Consider the following 16247-nt stretch of genomic DNA (forward strand, 5'->3'; position numbering starts at 1 on the left):
TTTTGTTGAATCTATTATTAATCATCTATTAACTAGTTGGTAGTGGAGAGTTTTAACAAAAGTATTTTTTAATGTGTGTTATTTATTTTTAAAGTTAAGGAAAAAAAAAATAGGCAAAAATCCTTAATTACTAAAATTATCAACTCTAACCGTTTATTAGATTACGTATCTTAAATAAAATAGCAAAGGAAATAGTTGCAAATATGAATCTTATAATTTTTTTATTTTTTATTTCACTACTTATGTACATCTCTAGCAATGCTATACAACAAAATTCAATTACATAAGTTATAAATACATTTATTTTACCAACTATATACGTTACAATTTTGAATATATAAAAGCTTATCAATCAAACAGAGAAATTTTTTTATTTTATTTTATATTTTACTGATTAAGATATTTCATTAAATAGAATATATCACGAACGTTTGTTTAATCAATCATAAATATTTCTTTTTTTTTATTAGATAATATTTAGCAATAAGTGGGAAAGTTAACAAAAAGATCACTATTAAAGCACTAATAAATTATACTATACTCAATAAGAAACTTAAGACAACATCTAAATGTATCCACGCACTAACAACAATTCTTCGCTAACTTCTGCATTAGTCATCTGCCGAGTAGTTGAATTCATAGCTGACCCAAAACCATGTTTAATTCGTCTATGCTTAAGCATGTCTCCTTTCTGCCGGTAACTCTTTCCACAAATATCGCACACATTTGGTTTTTCACCAGTGTGTATGCGTTTATGAACGGTGAGCACATGTGATCGACGAAACGCAATTCCACAAACATCACATTTGTAAGGCCTTTCGCCAGTATGTATTTTACGATGCTGAGAATAAACATGCTGAGTCATAAAAGCTTTTCCACAGAATTCACATTTGTAAGGGCGATCTCCAGAATGTTTACGAACATGTACATCACGGTCTCCTTTGATTTTAAAAGTCCTAGGACAAATTGGGCAATTGTAGGGTCGTTCATTTGAATGTACTTTTTGGTGAGTATAAAGGCCGGAACTTTGTGAAAAACCTTTACCACACTGATCACAAATAAAAGGTTTTTCTCCAGTGTGCATACGAATATGTTTGACTAAGGCATCTTCAATAGCAAATGATTTACTACAGTAATGGCATTCGTACGGCTTGAATAAGTTAAAATCATCAGCAGGCTCGAGAGATTCCACATGGGTTAGTCTATGTTCAGTAGCTTCAGCAAGAGTAGCAAATCTAAGTTCACAAAATCTGCAATGATACGGTTCTATACCATAATGGATAGTTAAATGTTCTGAGAATTTTATATAATTCATGAAACATCGTTCACAATATTCACAAAAATACGCAGCAGGAATCGGAAATTCACCAACATATTCAGCAGGCAATTCTTGATCGGTATGTGTTAATCTGTGATCATTTTGTTCTCCGAATGATGAAAAACATTTTCCACAAATTTTACACTGATAAGGCGAATCTTGAGGATGCATTTCACGGTGCTTATTTAATGCATTCCCTTCAGCAAAATATCTCTCACAGTATTCACAAGTGTACAACCTTGTAATAGTATGCATTTCGAAACTGTAGCTAGGTAATTCCATACATTCTTCTCTATGCTGTGCATCCATATGAGCAACAGCTAAATTAGTTGAAGGAAAAGCTTCATTGCATATTTTACAAGTAAAGCAGGAGGCTTCCTGAGCCATGTGCTGATGAGCCGAAGCTATGTGGTTGCGGAGCATACTTTTACGGATAAAACATTTTCTACACCATTCACAAGAGTAGGGCTGCATTACGCTCTCACCTTGGTGCGATCTCTGGTGATACTTCAATGAACTCTGAGACTTGAACACTTTACCACATTCATCACAACAATAGCTTTTATCGGCGGCGTGTAAGTATGCTGTGTGCTTATATAACTTTATTTCATCTGGAAATGACTTGCGGCATATATCACAATATCCAGGAGTCGCACCAGAATGAAATTTCATGTGAAATTCCAACCTGCTTTCTGTCCTAAAAGACTTATGGCAGATCTTACATTTACTTGTCAATATCGAGTTTTTTTCACAAGAATGAGCTCTAAAAGCTATGGCTGATTTAAAAGTTTTTTCACAAATATCACAACTACATTCACCCTCTTCTACTTTGGCAGCTTTGTGCTCATCCATATGTTCTTTCAAGTGATTTGGAGACACAAAATCATTTGTACAGATACTACATTTATAAAAATCACTTTCTCTGTGTGAAAAGGAATGTGTCAAAAGAATAGAAAAACTGGTAAATATTTGTGAACAAATTTTGCACTTATAAAATGTTTCTTCATCTGATTCCACATCTGAGTCTTCACAACCAATAGCTTCTAAATCAAATTTCAAATTTATTTGGTGATGCGATGGACTAGACTGGTCAACTTCATTAGCCTGTTCTTCTTGTTTCTCTTCTAATTGGACATCAGGTTCACACATTTTTCCTTCAAAACAAAGGGGGCAATTCTGACAATAAATCTGTTCAACACTTTCAGGCTCTTCATTAACTGCTTCAACGTTTCTAGAAGATAACATATCCTCTTTTACCATTTTTTTAAGCTTGGTATCTGCATTACTACACGTTTCCGCTAATAGGTAAATCTTATTTAACTGGCGAATACACTCACGACAAACTTGTTTGGGAAGATGATCTGTCATAGTCACTTTTATGGGTAGGCAAGAATTGATTTTATTTGAAAGCCTCAACTGTTTACCAATTTCATCAAAAATAAATATACAGTCAGTACAATATTGTGCACACAATCGGCACACCATTGGCACGGTCACATCCCTACTAGGTTCTTTTTTCACTATAGTCCTGTGGCGTTTGTTATAAGAAGGTGGTGCTTCGACAACTGGTAATTCAGGATTAATACAAGGTACAGCTGTACGTTTTAAGATCGTTGTTGTATTTTTGACAAAATGATCTTCACGAAAATGATCGCTACAAATTGCTGATTCACTTGTTAGATTAAGCCTATGTTTTCCAGATAGCATACTCAGCCTTTGGCAATATAAAACCCATTGGTGACACCGGATTTCTTCTTGTGGAAAATTAAAAAAAACCTTATCTGGATTTTTCGCTTTTGAATTTGAACAATTTGGTACGGAACAAACGACATTTTGTTGAGCTGGTTCATTCTGATTTAAAAAATAATCCACAACTTTTTGTGTGTCAATAATAGCTTTTCCCCGACTCGCAATGTCTCTTAAATCAAAAGAAATGCCAGCTTCTTCTTCAACTCTCTCTTTTAAATCCACAAAAGTTTCGTCAGGCTTTATTTGCAACGACACTACTTGTCCCAAACTATTTTTCACAACAAGTCTCATTGCTGTTTTAAATATAGTTCACTACCTAAATTAAAATTAAAAAAATATAGTTTCACTTTCTTAAGTCAACGAAAATATGAGGTTATTTTACCTTCGGAACGAGATATTTACGCTACCAACAGATTGCTCTACAAAGCGTCCATCACTAATGTGTAAAATGAGCTGATTGGAGAATAAATCTTTGCTCGATATTTCTTCACTTCACTAGAAAAACATGTGAATTAAATAACCGATAAGTCAAGTTTGTTAAACTTTTTACTGGGTACTAACAAGACTTTGGCCTTACGGGAACTGGTCGACAACATTAATGAACAACCACGAAACACATATACCAACTTAACCTCTTTATAATCACGTGGTTCTTTTTTTAAAAAAATTATTCAAGTTTTATACCTAAGAATGTGGAACCATTTTATGTTTTTCTTTGAATGCAACTTTTGAGAAAAATATATGACGATACTTAAAAAAAGGAGTAAATTTGCTGAACAAAAAGTAATGACTTGCGTATTTGTACCCCTGCATAACATCTTCCCTAAGTTCTCAAATCAAGATCTATAAGAAAAATTTAAACTACAACTTTTAAAGTAATCCCAACACAAGCACTGAGGTAAATATCAGGCACTAGATGCCACAGAAAATTGTGAGATAGTACTTGCCAACTGGATAGCTATGTTTACATGATATTTAACAAAACCTAAGCTTTCGATATATTTGATAGACAACGAATTTAAATGGATTTCACAAAAGCAGTTTTCATTAATTGTTAATGTATCGTTCCTATTAATGTACAAAAGATAGATAGCTGATAAAAAAAGCCTTGGTTTTAAAGCCAAGTAAATTAGACAATCAAGCAGTTGCAGGAATTAAGCATGATGGTCAAATCATAATCAAGTTTTCTCTGAGCTAATCAGAGTTACAGGTTGTACTTTTTTTCATCTAAGATGGCTGTAATTAAATTCAAAACCCAACCACTTAAAAAATAAATGATTAAAAAATGACTACAGAAAATATACTTTTTGAAAATTTAATTTATTCGATGTATTCTCAATGTCATCACTACTTTAACTTTTAGTATCTTTACGTTAATATTTTGATTGCTAACCACTTCGTGTACGTAATTAATCTCATCTGCTTTGATCTAAGCATATTTTTCTTCTGTAAAACTGTTATTTCATACCTTAAATTACATATAAATTCTTCTTTAAATTGTGTAATTTGAAAAATAATTTTTTCGAGTTTAAAAATTATAACCTGAACTAAGAGTGCTTTTTACAATGAAATTATTTAACGTATCCCGTAGTAATAAGAAAATTTTAATTTTGTAAGGACTTATGTTTAAACTTCTACGTTTTACTACTTTTACCAGTAACCAATCGAATTTCGTACTTCTGTAATTAAATAAAAATACCACTATAGAGAAATGTATTAGAAATTTAGTTAAAATAATCGATCTCTAATGTATTCTTACTCAAAGGGATAATAAAAGAAAGAAAACAACAATCTGTTATAAAATACATGTGTATACCTCAGTCAGCTCTTTCTGTTGATGAATAATCAGTAAACTCGAGGGTCTCAAAACAAGAAAATAAACATGAAATGTACTACCTGGTAGCAATAGAAGTAAACTACAATCCAAAAAATTAAATTAGCATTCAAAAAAATACCAATGTATCAATTACATCTCATTTCGCAAACAGGCTTCCTAAAAAATCATTTTCTTTAAATATTTTCCATAATGATACTAATCCAATAACTTTCGATATCTTTCTTATAAATCATTCCAAAATTTAACCTTAAATAAGATCCATTGCTTGGAAAGCATATACATATGTATGTATGTATATATCAATAGGATTGAACGGAAGTACATAATAATGAATAAGTCGTTTCTCACTTTACACAGGAAAAAAAAACATCAGGTTAGGAAAAAAACAATTGAATTAAGGTACATCTCCAGTCTTGACTCGATAGCATGGATAATTCAATGAAAAACACATCAATAAACTAAAAATGATTTATTAAACAGAAATAGTTTTGAAAAAATTCAATCCAGAGTTTGCGGTACTTATTACCAATCCTGGTACCTGAGCATGCCAATGTAATTCTTTTATATCATTTTGCCCTTGATGAATAAAGAGTAGCTGTGGTGGTAAGCCCTAAAATAAATAAATACATTAATCGTGCATATAATTATGTTAAAATAGGCGCAGGTGTTAGTGCAATAGTTATGCAGCGTGGATTTATTAGTGGAAGATCCCCAGTTCGAATCCTTTGAGTTTGGATAGAAAATACTGTTAAGTTTGGGCATTCACTCCCGTTCAAGATACCTAATTTGAACGTGATTGTTAAGCTTCGCCTGAAAAATAGGCGATTAATTACCTTAATTCAAAACTCTCATTCGCTGCATATTTGTGAGTAATATGGTTAATTTTTAATGATTCGCCTAATTATGTTTCACAAATTTCTTTATAAACGTACTTGCAAGTTTATGTCTGCAAATTTAAAGATATATTACAAAGTTTTAGAAACCCACTTTTGAAGTTTCAAATGACCAAAAACCAATTATAAACAATAGTTTCTCACAAATATTGATAGGCATTTCAAAGTTATGCATAATTTCTACACTTTTATTACAGTAAACTGATCTTAACAAACCTTCAGTTGGGGGTCCATGTTTGGATCATCATCTCTTTCAACTGCAAGATCCCATAAGGCAATCTGATCGTCCTCGCCACCAGATGCAAAGATGGAACTTTCGTGGGGCGACCACTCCACAGTTGTGACCGATTTAGAATGATGTTTTAATATTGCCACAGGATTGTTGGACTAAACAATCATTTTACAAATCATTTACAGTCCTACTCTTGGTAATACTTTCTTACTGAAGACTTCTAAGCGTGAAGTTTAATAAATTTTTACGAAAAGACGAATAAGAATTTACCTCGAAATTTCTGAGATCCCATATATTTAAAAATCCATCATCACCTCCGGACACAATAAAAGGTTCTCTCCTATTCCATGATATAACATTAATGTCAGATTTATGGGCTTCTTTTACTGTTAATTTACAAGCTGTTGAACCATGTTCTCGCGTGTCCCATATTCTTATCCTTCAAACATTGCAAATACAACAGAAGTAATAACAATCAGAGACAATAGGGTTAATTAAACTATGAAATAATAAAAATTCAGAAAATTGTAATGGTCAGAGATTCGAGCTCCTTACAAATACTGATTGTCCATCGTAGGACGTTGCCCAAGCCCTTTTCTTCAGTCGTCCGGAGTCCCTGCGAATATCCCATCTTAATAACACGAACAACATTTACACTGATACCCTTACACAGTCACAAATACACATAGGTCCTGAAGAGCTAATTGATGTTTGCAAGTATATACGCGCACAGGCAACCTCTAGTTTATCCTACTCACAAATACTCATTCCCATTTATACTTTTTATACAATACATAAGACGATTACACAACATGTTCATCTATAACAAGCACTGACTCTAAAAGAAGCCACAACTAATCGTTTAGGATGACCTGAATGCGCTCTTCCCAAATCTAACAAAATCTCTCAAGTCTTCACTTCTCTATTTAATTTTATTCAAAATTTGTTGCTTTTTCAATTACAAAATTCAACATTTCGAAGTATACAGTTTATTTTCAATCGTTTTCTATTGAGATCCTGCATAGCTGCATAAAAAATTTTTATCGCCAAATACGATCACTCCATCTCTGACAATTTTTGCTTCTCACATAAGCCGAAGGAACCTTTTTCTATTACCTTCTCATTCAATAACAATTAAATCTCAGATGTTCTTTCAGAAAACTTATAATTAGGTGTTTTTTTTTTTTTTTTTTTTTTTTTTTTACAGACCCAACGGAAACAAAAGTTTTATCAGAAATTACAGACAAGAATTTAAAATTACTTTGCAGGAATATGATGGATGATATGATATTTGATGAAACTTTAAAACCTTTATTCTGGTATCACAACTTGCTTAGGAGTTTTACTTACACCTTTTAATCCACACCAATCAAAAATCGATGGAATACGAACCCGATAAGGTTTGAAATGTACTTTTTGTGTGTACGTGTTCTCAGGGCAAAAATTATTAGGAGGGTTTTTACAACCCAGCTGAAACAGAAAAAGTATTTTTCGCACTTACTCTAAGAAGAGCGTAATTACATTTCATTTATTTTTACTCCTGACGTAGTTTATTGAATTATTATTAATATTTTACACGAAACTAGTTCTTATGGTAACTATCGAAGAATGAAGACGAAACCATCTCAAATATTATTTCTTAGTAAAATGTAGATTCAATTGAAAGTAAAATGTACTAACTAGAAAAGCAAAAGTACACAATATTTGTAAAATGAATGTAACTTTTTTATAATGTACTTTTTACATTCCTTGGTTTCGCATTAATGACTGCTCTGTTTGGATTATACAGTCTGTATCGATTTCAATGCGGAGGTTTCAGATAAATTCAAGCACTCCATGAGGAACTGAACACTGTGAAATAGTCCAATTCCTACAATTCTGATAAACCAATTTCCGACAAGTACATAAGACATAAAACTGGAATGAACGTATCTAAAAAACTGGTGTAAATAAAAGTAATACTAACGTCCTATCGACAGAACAAGAAGCTAGAACGTTAGCTTCATTTGGAGACCACTGAAGATCTTCTACAGAATCCGTATGACCTGATAATGGTGAACTAGTTATATTCCAACCAGCCTCTGCAGGATGCCAAACAAAAATGTCACTTTTGCAATCACCAGAAGCAAGTACTCCTGAAAATATTACAAAATGTTAAGCTGGAAGTGTTAAAAATAAATGAAAAATAAAAATGAAATTATCTTATTTCCTAAAAATAATGATTTTTAATAAACTATTTTGAATAAATGCAAAAACATTTCTATTACAATTCATAAAAAGGAAAATTTGGATTCCTGAAGGGATCAATCGGCTCTTTTATTTATCGGCGGTTGCATCTATCAGATATAAATATAAAATTTCAATACCTCGAGTTATTATATAGTAGTTATAAATAAAAAATCACATTCAAATTACCTTTGGCCACAGGAGACCAGTCTAGACCATATCCTTCATCTGAATGACCTGTGAATACTTGCAACGGATCCACTGGTTCTCCAACATTTTTCTTTTTCTTCTTCTTTTTCTTTACAGATGGCACACTTGGATCAGTAATAGTTTGAAGTTGTTGTTTAAGATCAACAATACTTACTCGCCCAAATTCAGACCAAACTGCTGCTAACACGCTACCGTTGGCTACAGTTGTCTGAAACATTGTTTCATTATTTATTATTTTATAATATGAATAATTTAGTACTACAAGAAGTAGATTGGAGAAAGCACTATAAAGTCCATCCCCCCTTGAATATTAACATGAAAAAACAATCGACAAAAAAAACAAAGCGAAAATTCATAATTTCTCTACGACTTTACGCGTCGTAGTTCATTTTTTGCGATGAAATGTGAATAAGGTCTGTTGCGATTTTTTCTAACTTCACTTCTCTGTACGTGTGACAATAGTCAGTGAAATTTAAGTACATTCGGAATTTTATCAACTGCAGCAATTACGTATAAATAATTAAAAAAAAACTCAAGAGTTTCTGGAAATAGAATTTCAAAGAAAGGCCCAAATGGTCCCTTACCAATTAACCCAAGAATCGACTATAAATAACGTCGTTTAAGACCACAATATTGGTCATCTTTTCTAAGGATTTATAACTGTGGAGATTACAGCACTGAAGCTACTGTATGAAACAAACATGTATTATCAATCAGTCTATTATTTGCTAAATACGTACTAACTCTTAGTCTATTAATTGTACCCCGATGTCTAGCTAACGCTGACTCCATTTTTGGAAGCTTGGCAATAAAATTTTCATCTTCACTGTCACTGTCATCGTCAGAAGATTCACTGTCATCATCAGCTTCTTTAAAAGTTTTCACCAAATTTGACACCTGAAAAAATTTTACATATTGTGTTAAATGTTGACTTCAGTATACTAAAAACATTTTTTTGTTTTTGTTTTTTATCTCGCATTACAAGAACTTCCAACATTAATAGAAGAAACAATTTATTTTTTTTATACCAAGAGTGAGTGTTCCAGCAAATGAAAAATACTCACCCTAAATATCAGTAACGCCGCCTTTCAGAGGATAAAAATGGATACTGTGGAACAAGAAATACTTCAATATCAGCTGAAGTAACATTGAAAAACAAATAAATTCTCAAGAATGGGTATCCTATGAGTTCTCTTCCATCTGCGCTTTAAAAAATTTGGACTTTTAATCGCCTTTTGTTAGTAGAATCAATATGTCAATACTCAGAAAACGTACAAATAATTGTACAACTTGCCACACAACCAAAGAACCTTAAGAACAAAACGAATATACACATAGATATTGTGAGTATTATTCTCCAAATTTCATCGAAGTTCTTGTAATGCGAGATAGAAAAAATAAGTCAGGATGTGTGAGAGCTATTCTGTGAAATTTATCTACAAATTTAAGATCATAACTGTAAGGTGAACAAACATGAGAAGCTAAGCAAATACATATTATGGTATGCACTTGTTTAGATTCCCTGTCTTGGACTTGGACTCTCCAACCCATCTGATCAGTATTAGTATTAGTAAAGCCCTTCTGATAAACACTGTTTTATATTACTGCACTTCATATTTATGTTCTTAATACTTCAAGGGGTGGGAGAGAGAGGTATGATGAGGATGGATTGTGTTAATAAGTAACAATAAGTAAATTCCATGATGTTAACTTTACAAACCTTCATTACGATGATGCTATTTCCATTTGGCGTTTCTGCTTGTGTTCCAGCAACCAAGTAAACAGTCAACGGGAATTCTGTACGGTTGTTGCCGTCACCGTCGGGTATTATGTCAAAACTCAGGCATGGTGCCCCTGATTATTTGTAGTTGAACATAAGGTTATATACTACATATTGCAAAAAAAAAATCGAAATTTAAATACTGAAAGATATAAAGAACACACCTGTCTGAGCTTCATGTAGCATTAGGTAAGCAGAAGGATCATGAACAAGAAGTTCATCTTTTTTAAGAGGTCTTCCAGGAAGGTAGATCTTAGGACCATTCTCTGAATCCTCAATATCTGAATCTTCCATTTTTTCAGTCATGTTAAGTTTTACTTTACACTTCCAAAATGCAACAAAAAACAAAAGATCCTCTCCGAAAATTGATTCAGTAAAAAATACAAATATTCAATCGCATCTATAGCACGTGGAGCTGAAAAAATGTGCTCTTACTTGCAAGACACAGATTTAAATGCAGCGTTAGATAAATCAATATTTATAGGTTCTACAAGTGGCGAACCTAAAGTAACAAACCATACGGATTACCAAATAACCACTTTTTTCACGCCTTCTTTTTATTCAAGAAACCTCACTCTAATAACCTGATCAACAGATGGCTCCATTTCAAGTGATCGATCCAAATGAATTGACTAATTATCGAAATACTTAAGTGAACATGTCTGTTATTAATACATGTATACATTAGAGCACGATACCACAAAAATAAATAATAAAAAGTTTTGCCCATTCTTTGGAAAACATGAAAATTTTAATAAAAATGTGGGTACGATACTTAATGACAAAGGCCTTCCTTGACTCATACTTGCCTTCTTACTGCACTTCATAAGCTTCATTTGCAAATTTAGTTAAAAATGAACAATTTTGCTTTTTTATTTCTGCTGTTTTAACACAATAATGTACTTTAGAAACTATAATTTAATAAATATCATTGTTTTTTATAACCTTTTGGGGGGGAAAATCAGATAAAAATAGTGGAAATAATAATTAAATTTATACTGATATAAAAGGGCGACTCTGTAAAAAAAGGCCGTAGCAAAATAGTATTTATTCGGGAAAAAAATGTTTATTTCTTAATAAATATTTTATTTACACAAAACCATTAAAAAAAAGTTACAATATTACAAAACTGCAATCCACTCTTTCAAGACAATTCTCCACACCCTGTGATGACAACTTTTTCTGAAGGCTGGCCACTCTTAGAACCACATTTCTAAAATTTAGATAATAGTTCATTCATTAAATAAATGCAAGTTTGGTATTCAAAACCAAATACACACAAAGCAAATTATTCACCTCCATTTTTTTAACCACATCCATCCCACTAAGAACATGTCCAAAAACCACATGTTTTCCATCAAGCCTGTAAAATATTTTCATTTTAATTATGAAAGGCTAACTTAGTTGTGCGGATATGCCTTTTAAAATGGTTTTAGAAATGAAATTACGTTATGTCACAAATACATGTGTTGCGATACTTCGATAGGTGATCAAAAATTCTATCAGTGAATGTTATAGCACTAAAACATTCACTTTTTTTTAAGGAGGAAATCACGTTCTGCTTAACTAAAAAAAAAAAAATTGGGTACCGTGGCCTTGAGGCAGAAGCTATTACAATTTTTCTATGAAACAAGAAATAGTGTAGTTATTGATTCTAATAGCACGCTAGTTTTCTTTAATTCTGATCGGCTTCGTATTTTCACCCATTATCAGAAGTTAATTCTTAGCAATTGTAGTTTGAGTCAAAAGTTTGTAAGTGGATTTAAAATTCTATTCATCAACCAAACTAATGAATCAACTCTGACGATGGTTAAAATATGACACCAATTAGCATACTTCCAGAGAAATCGCCAAAGAATATTTGACAAGATCGCAATACTTTCCTTACCTTAAGTAGTATCACAAAGAATAACATTAATACATACTGAAATAATAACAATGATATCGACAAGGCAATTAAGATAAAGAAGTATTGTACTGAACTTACCAATCAGTTTTAGCTGTACACAAAAAGAATTGGGATCCATTAGAGTTTGGACCAGAGTTGGCCATTGAAAGTATACCAGGTCCTGTGTGTTTTAAGGTAAAATTTTCATCATCAAATTTTCCACCATAAATTGATTTCCCTCCAGTGCCGTTGTGATTTGTAAAATCACCTCCTTGACACATCTGTTCAATAATTGCTTTAAGGAAAATATAAACTAAAGATAACTTTTATAATGAAAGATGTTAAAATAATTATCATGACTATATCTCCGTCACCCTAAATAAATGCTAAACCCAACAGGAGAAGTTTACAGATGTTTGTAAACCAAAAACTTTGACTTATAATTAAAATGAAAATATGTACAAGAGATCTATCGTCTACCACCTGTATTCCGAATGTCCAGATATTCAAAAGAGAAAGACCTTATTTTAGCTAACAATTCTCATCATGATTTCCAAGCGGTCCTACAACATCTTTAAGCTTGGCTTTTGAAGGCTCTGAAACTGTTTTATACTACCATATTTTCGAGCTTTTCTTCAACGCGCCCATGCGATCAGGAAAGAATATTACCTAGGTCAAAGACCTAATATATTTGATATCATTAATCACAATAATCTCTTAATGCGTTTGCTCCATAAAAAAGGACATTTTTAAATATTGCAATTCGTACAGGGTGTTTAGCACAGTATGAATCTCCTTAGTCAACGCAATGTTTTCGAGGCATTTGTCAATAAATAAAGGATACAAAATCTGGAATTATTCTGTGAAAAGTGGATCCCTGAAAGCCAAATCCACGTTCATGGGTACAAAGACATCTGAAATTCTCAGCAGTTTTAGGCACAATATCACTTCTCAACATCATAATAATTCGTCCCGCATTCTTTTCACGCCCAATAGAAATATCAAAATAAACCTGTGGATTTTTTTTATTATCGTTTGTTGAGTCCTGCAAATAGAAAAAATTATTTTAAATAGCGTTAGTAATTATGAACTGCATTAAATAATATATCTAGTTGTACGGTTAAAGACATTCGTATGAATAAATAAAGTTTATACCGTAGGCTCTGAAGTTTTACTGCCCTCATTTAATGTTTCTCCCGCATGTTGTTGCAACCATGTGTCCTCGGACCAGACAGCCCTAGTTGATCCTTCTTTTATCTTTTGAGGTTTTGCAAGATTCACTCTAACCGTACGACCAAATAGTTCTGAATCATTCTGAAGTAATAAAGAAAAATTGTTTATTGAGGTTTTATTCTACACTTAGTTTAGCTTTGCAATACGTTAGTTCAGGAAGCCAGTTAGGCCAGGAAAAAACAAGCAATAAGAAAATAAAGACGTTTTCTAGAAACTGGAAATTATATACTTGACATGCTTATTTTCCTTAATCAGATTGACGAGCGTATTCAGTTCCGTTCTGTTAATTCGCACCTTATGACTAACACTATCTAACAATATCATCTAAAGGCATTTTAATTTATTTCAAAACGTCAAGATTCCCCCGCATATAATGTATTGGTTCTAGCCTTTAAATTTTAGTTTTTTTCATTTACTTTTAGACACGATTTAAGGGGGGAAAACAGCGTATAGTACAATAGAACTCACCATGTTATCAATTGCTGCAGCAGCATCTTCTGCAAATTCATATTCAATAAATGCGAATCCTCTATGTTTTTCCGTCTGATAGTCCAAAGGGATTTGAATGTCAATTATTTCTCCAAAAGCAAGAAATGCTGAACGAAGAATTTCTTCGTCCACCTCATCAGCAAGACCTCCTAATATAGCAATAATGTAAAACAACGAAAACATAAACTAGAATAACAATAAATAATAGTTGATTACCTACGTAAATAGTTCTTTTTGTTGAACTACCCATTCCTTGTTGGACTAAAGTTATGTACAAACGATAATTCCCTAATCCCAAGTTAAATTTTTTCTTGATCTACAACAAATAGCAAGAGCTAGTGTTAGCGCGCTATAACCTGCGCTCTAAGTTTTATGAGTGAGGTGAGTAGGTTATACACTGTATAGATTTAACCTTACAATAAGTTGAACAGTAGGCTGAGGTAATCCAATTTTACCGCCAATTTTCAGTTTTAGAATTTTAATTTAAGTTAGAACCTACTGCTAATAGTTTTGGGTTGAACTTAGCAGCCGGAAGGTTTTACTGTATTTGCATTTGGTTAGAATACCCCTTAATTGTTTCCAAATTATAATCATACTACTTTTATTTTTGTAAACAAACCCTGTGTTTGATTACAATCTATGTTTTTGCTGCTTCTTCATATTCTTACCGTTTGGTGCTTCCTTCATTCTTTTGACTGAACTCAAACCGAGTGGTGCTAAATTTTAAGGAACATCTTAATTGTTGGTTTGATTCTATCACTTTTCGAAAATATTCATTCTTCCTGGCTACAACGGCCATTGGTAGTATCTATCTTGCCTCCTGACTTCTCAAAAATTAATTTCTGTGGATCTTTATCCCGAACTAAACTAACCTGAGTTCCTTCACTCTGATTGGCATCCACTTTTTCAGAACATGTTACAGCAACTTGTTGGTTAATTTGAGACAGAACAATGTTCATTATTGTTATTTTCAGATTATTATTTTAGTTCTTTGTTCCGTATTTCATTATATTAAAAAATTGTTAACTCTGCATCTCAACATCAATCATTCCGACGACATATTTCGTTGGACAGTTTCGAGAAAGAAAATGTTACAAGAAAAATACTCAGAATGTTTTGTTTAAATAAATTTTATAACAAATTTATTTCATGCAAAAAAATTGACATTTATCAAACCTTCCTAATTACAATATCTACAAAATTTAAAAAAAAAAAATTACAATTTAAATCAGACCCTAGACGAGGTGTCGTTAGTTGGTGTGGTCGAGCTGGTTAACATGATGCTTCCAGGGAGACTGAAATCTCCTATCCTTGTATTAACGTCTATAGCTCTTACGACGAAGAAATATTTATGTCCCTCTTTAAACTGTAACATATAAAAATACCTCTTTTTTTTATTTGATATAAATTACACACAGTCATTAAATACTTATAAATCACTAGAATTATCCAAAAATATCATATTTTTGAGATACTAAAATATTCTCTTTGAAAGATTACAACTGAAATGCTATACCTATCAGTAGAACTTAAATTGTATAGTTTAACACAACAATCAATAAGATTAATTTAGCATTATCTCATACTGCTTATTCTATACAAATATTCTTTTTTTTTAAGATTTCACAAAAACTGAACTTTGTGTACAAATTTTGACTTTTCTGATGCTTAAATTAGGTTAGATTAGATCCTACGAGGGTAGGTCAGAAAGCTAATCCCGCGACCCACAAAAGGTTTGTAGGCATACACTAATTTGAGCACACTTTCAGTCCTATCTGTTTAGACATCCTGAGCTCAAAAAAGCTCTAAAAAAATTACAAGAATTTAAAAAAAGAGATCAAACAAAAAACCCAAGAAGCGTTACATTAAATTAACTCTACTAAACAACTTCTGATTTGTTAATCAAACGGAATGGATCTTAGTGCTTTTCTAAAGTAGATGTAAACTTGGTATTAAGAGCAGTATTCACCTGGGTAAGCGTACAAGCCATGGGTAGTGGCAACGCGTCAACATCGCCGACTTTTTTCCACATTTCAGTCTTACAAACTTCCACAGGAGCCCCTTCTTGATATGCATACACTTGGTATTTTCTTATCGTGGTAGGCAGATCAACTTCAAAATTCCAGGAAAGCATAATTCCTAGAAGCAGTAGTAAACACTTATTTAGTAATTAAATTTGGTTTTCATTATACCAAGCGTTGTCAATTGATTTTCAGTTTTTGAGATGTGGAACACAAATACAGAAACAAAACCACTTTTTCATTTTTCTACTTTTCGTAACACAAAAAGAAACTTTGAATTTCTGCATAACAGAAAATCTATATTTCCTTTTTACAACAAATAAAGAAAATGTAAAATTTTAAATTGCAATTAAATATTTTCATTATTAATC

At 32.2% G+C, this 16247-nt stretch overlaps 4 protein-coding genes and 1 long non-coding RNA gene across 14 annotated transcripts in view; 1 reads left to right on the forward strand and 4 right to left on the reverse strand.

The window, feature by feature from the left end:
• Positions 1 to 202: 202 nt before the first annotated feature.
• Positions 203 to 4031, reverse strand: LOC141446042 (uncharacterized). The gene is made up of 2 exons (XM_074112395.1): positions 3752 to 4031; positions 203 to 3562 (listed from the first exon to the last, which is right to left on the reverse strand). The coding sequence occupies exon 2, from the start codon at positions 3356 to 3358 to the stop codon at positions 566 to 568; it is 2793 nt and encodes a 930-aa protein (XP_073968496.1). The 5' UTR covers positions 3359 to 3562; positions 3752 to 4031; the 3' UTR covers positions 203 to 565.
• Positions 4032 to 5358: 1327 nt separating this feature from the next.
• Positions 5359 to 10861, reverse strand: l(2)09851 (WD repeat-containing protein 1 l(2)09851). The gene is made up of 8 exons (XM_074112401.1): positions 10410 to 10861; positions 10186 to 10319; positions 9210 to 9362; positions 8445 to 8673; positions 7996 to 8164; positions 6300 to 6468; positions 6014 to 6184; positions 5359 to 5514 (listed from the first exon to the last, which is right to left on the reverse strand). The coding sequence occupies exons 1-8, from the start codon at positions 10549 to 10551 to the stop codon at positions 5377 to 5379; spliced, it is 1305 nt and encodes a 434-aa protein (XP_073968502.1). The 5' UTR covers positions 10552 to 10861; the 3' UTR covers positions 5359 to 5376.
• LOC141446049 (uncharacterized) lies at positions 5576 to 8234 on the forward strand. Its single transcript, XR_012453458.1, has 2 exons — positions 5576 to 5769; positions 7237 to 8234. It is a non-coding gene; the product is annotated as an uncharacterized lncRNA (long non-coding RNA).
• Positions 10862 to 11310: 449 nt separating the features above from the next.
• cyp33 (peptidylprolyl isomerase cyclophilin-33) lies at positions 11311 to 14251 on the reverse strand. Of its 2 annotated transcripts, none has more exons than XM_074112404.1 (7): positions 14072 to 14251; positions 13835 to 14004; positions 13289 to 13447; positions 12978 to 13178; positions 12233 to 12414; positions 11542 to 11608; positions 11311 to 11458 (listed from the first exon to the last, which is right to left on the reverse strand). In XM_074112404.1, exons 1-7 carry the CDS (start codon positions 14103 to 14105, stop codon positions 11390 to 11392), a joined length of 882 nt encoding a protein of 293 aa, XP_073968505.1. In that variant the 5' UTR covers positions 14106 to 14251; the 3' UTR covers positions 11311 to 11389. The 2 variants fall into 2 exon arrangements, with proteins under 2 accessions (XP_073968505.1, XP_073968506.1); XM_074112405.1 differs by having other exon boundaries at positions 14076 to 14234.
• A 716-nt stretch (positions 14252 to 14967) lies between these two features.
• wde (Fibronectin-III type domain-containing protein windei) overlaps positions 14968 to 16247 on the reverse strand; it is a 30898-nt gene continuing 29618 nt past the window's right edge. For all 9 annotated transcript variants that reach the window (XM_074112425.1, XM_074112421.1, XM_074112423.1 and 6 more), the window contains exons 13-14: positions 15825 to 15994; positions 14968 to 15221 (exon numbers count right to left, since the gene is read on the reverse strand). In XM_074112425.1, the coding sequence (XP_073968526.1) occupies positions 15084 to 15221; positions 15825 to 15994 (308 nt within the window). In that variant the 3' untranslated portion in view covers positions 14968 to 15083. The remainder of the gene's footprint in view (positions 15222 to 15824; positions 15995 to 16247) is intronic.

The sequence above is a fragment of the Rhodnius prolixus genome, unplaced genomic scaffold (assembly GCF_049639745.1).
Source record: "Rhodnius prolixus isolate KJV_2025 unplaced genomic scaffold, Rpr scaffold_1, whole genome shotgun sequence".
NCBI lineage: Eukaryota > Metazoa > Arthropoda > Insecta > Hemiptera > Reduviidae > Rhodnius > Rhodnius prolixus.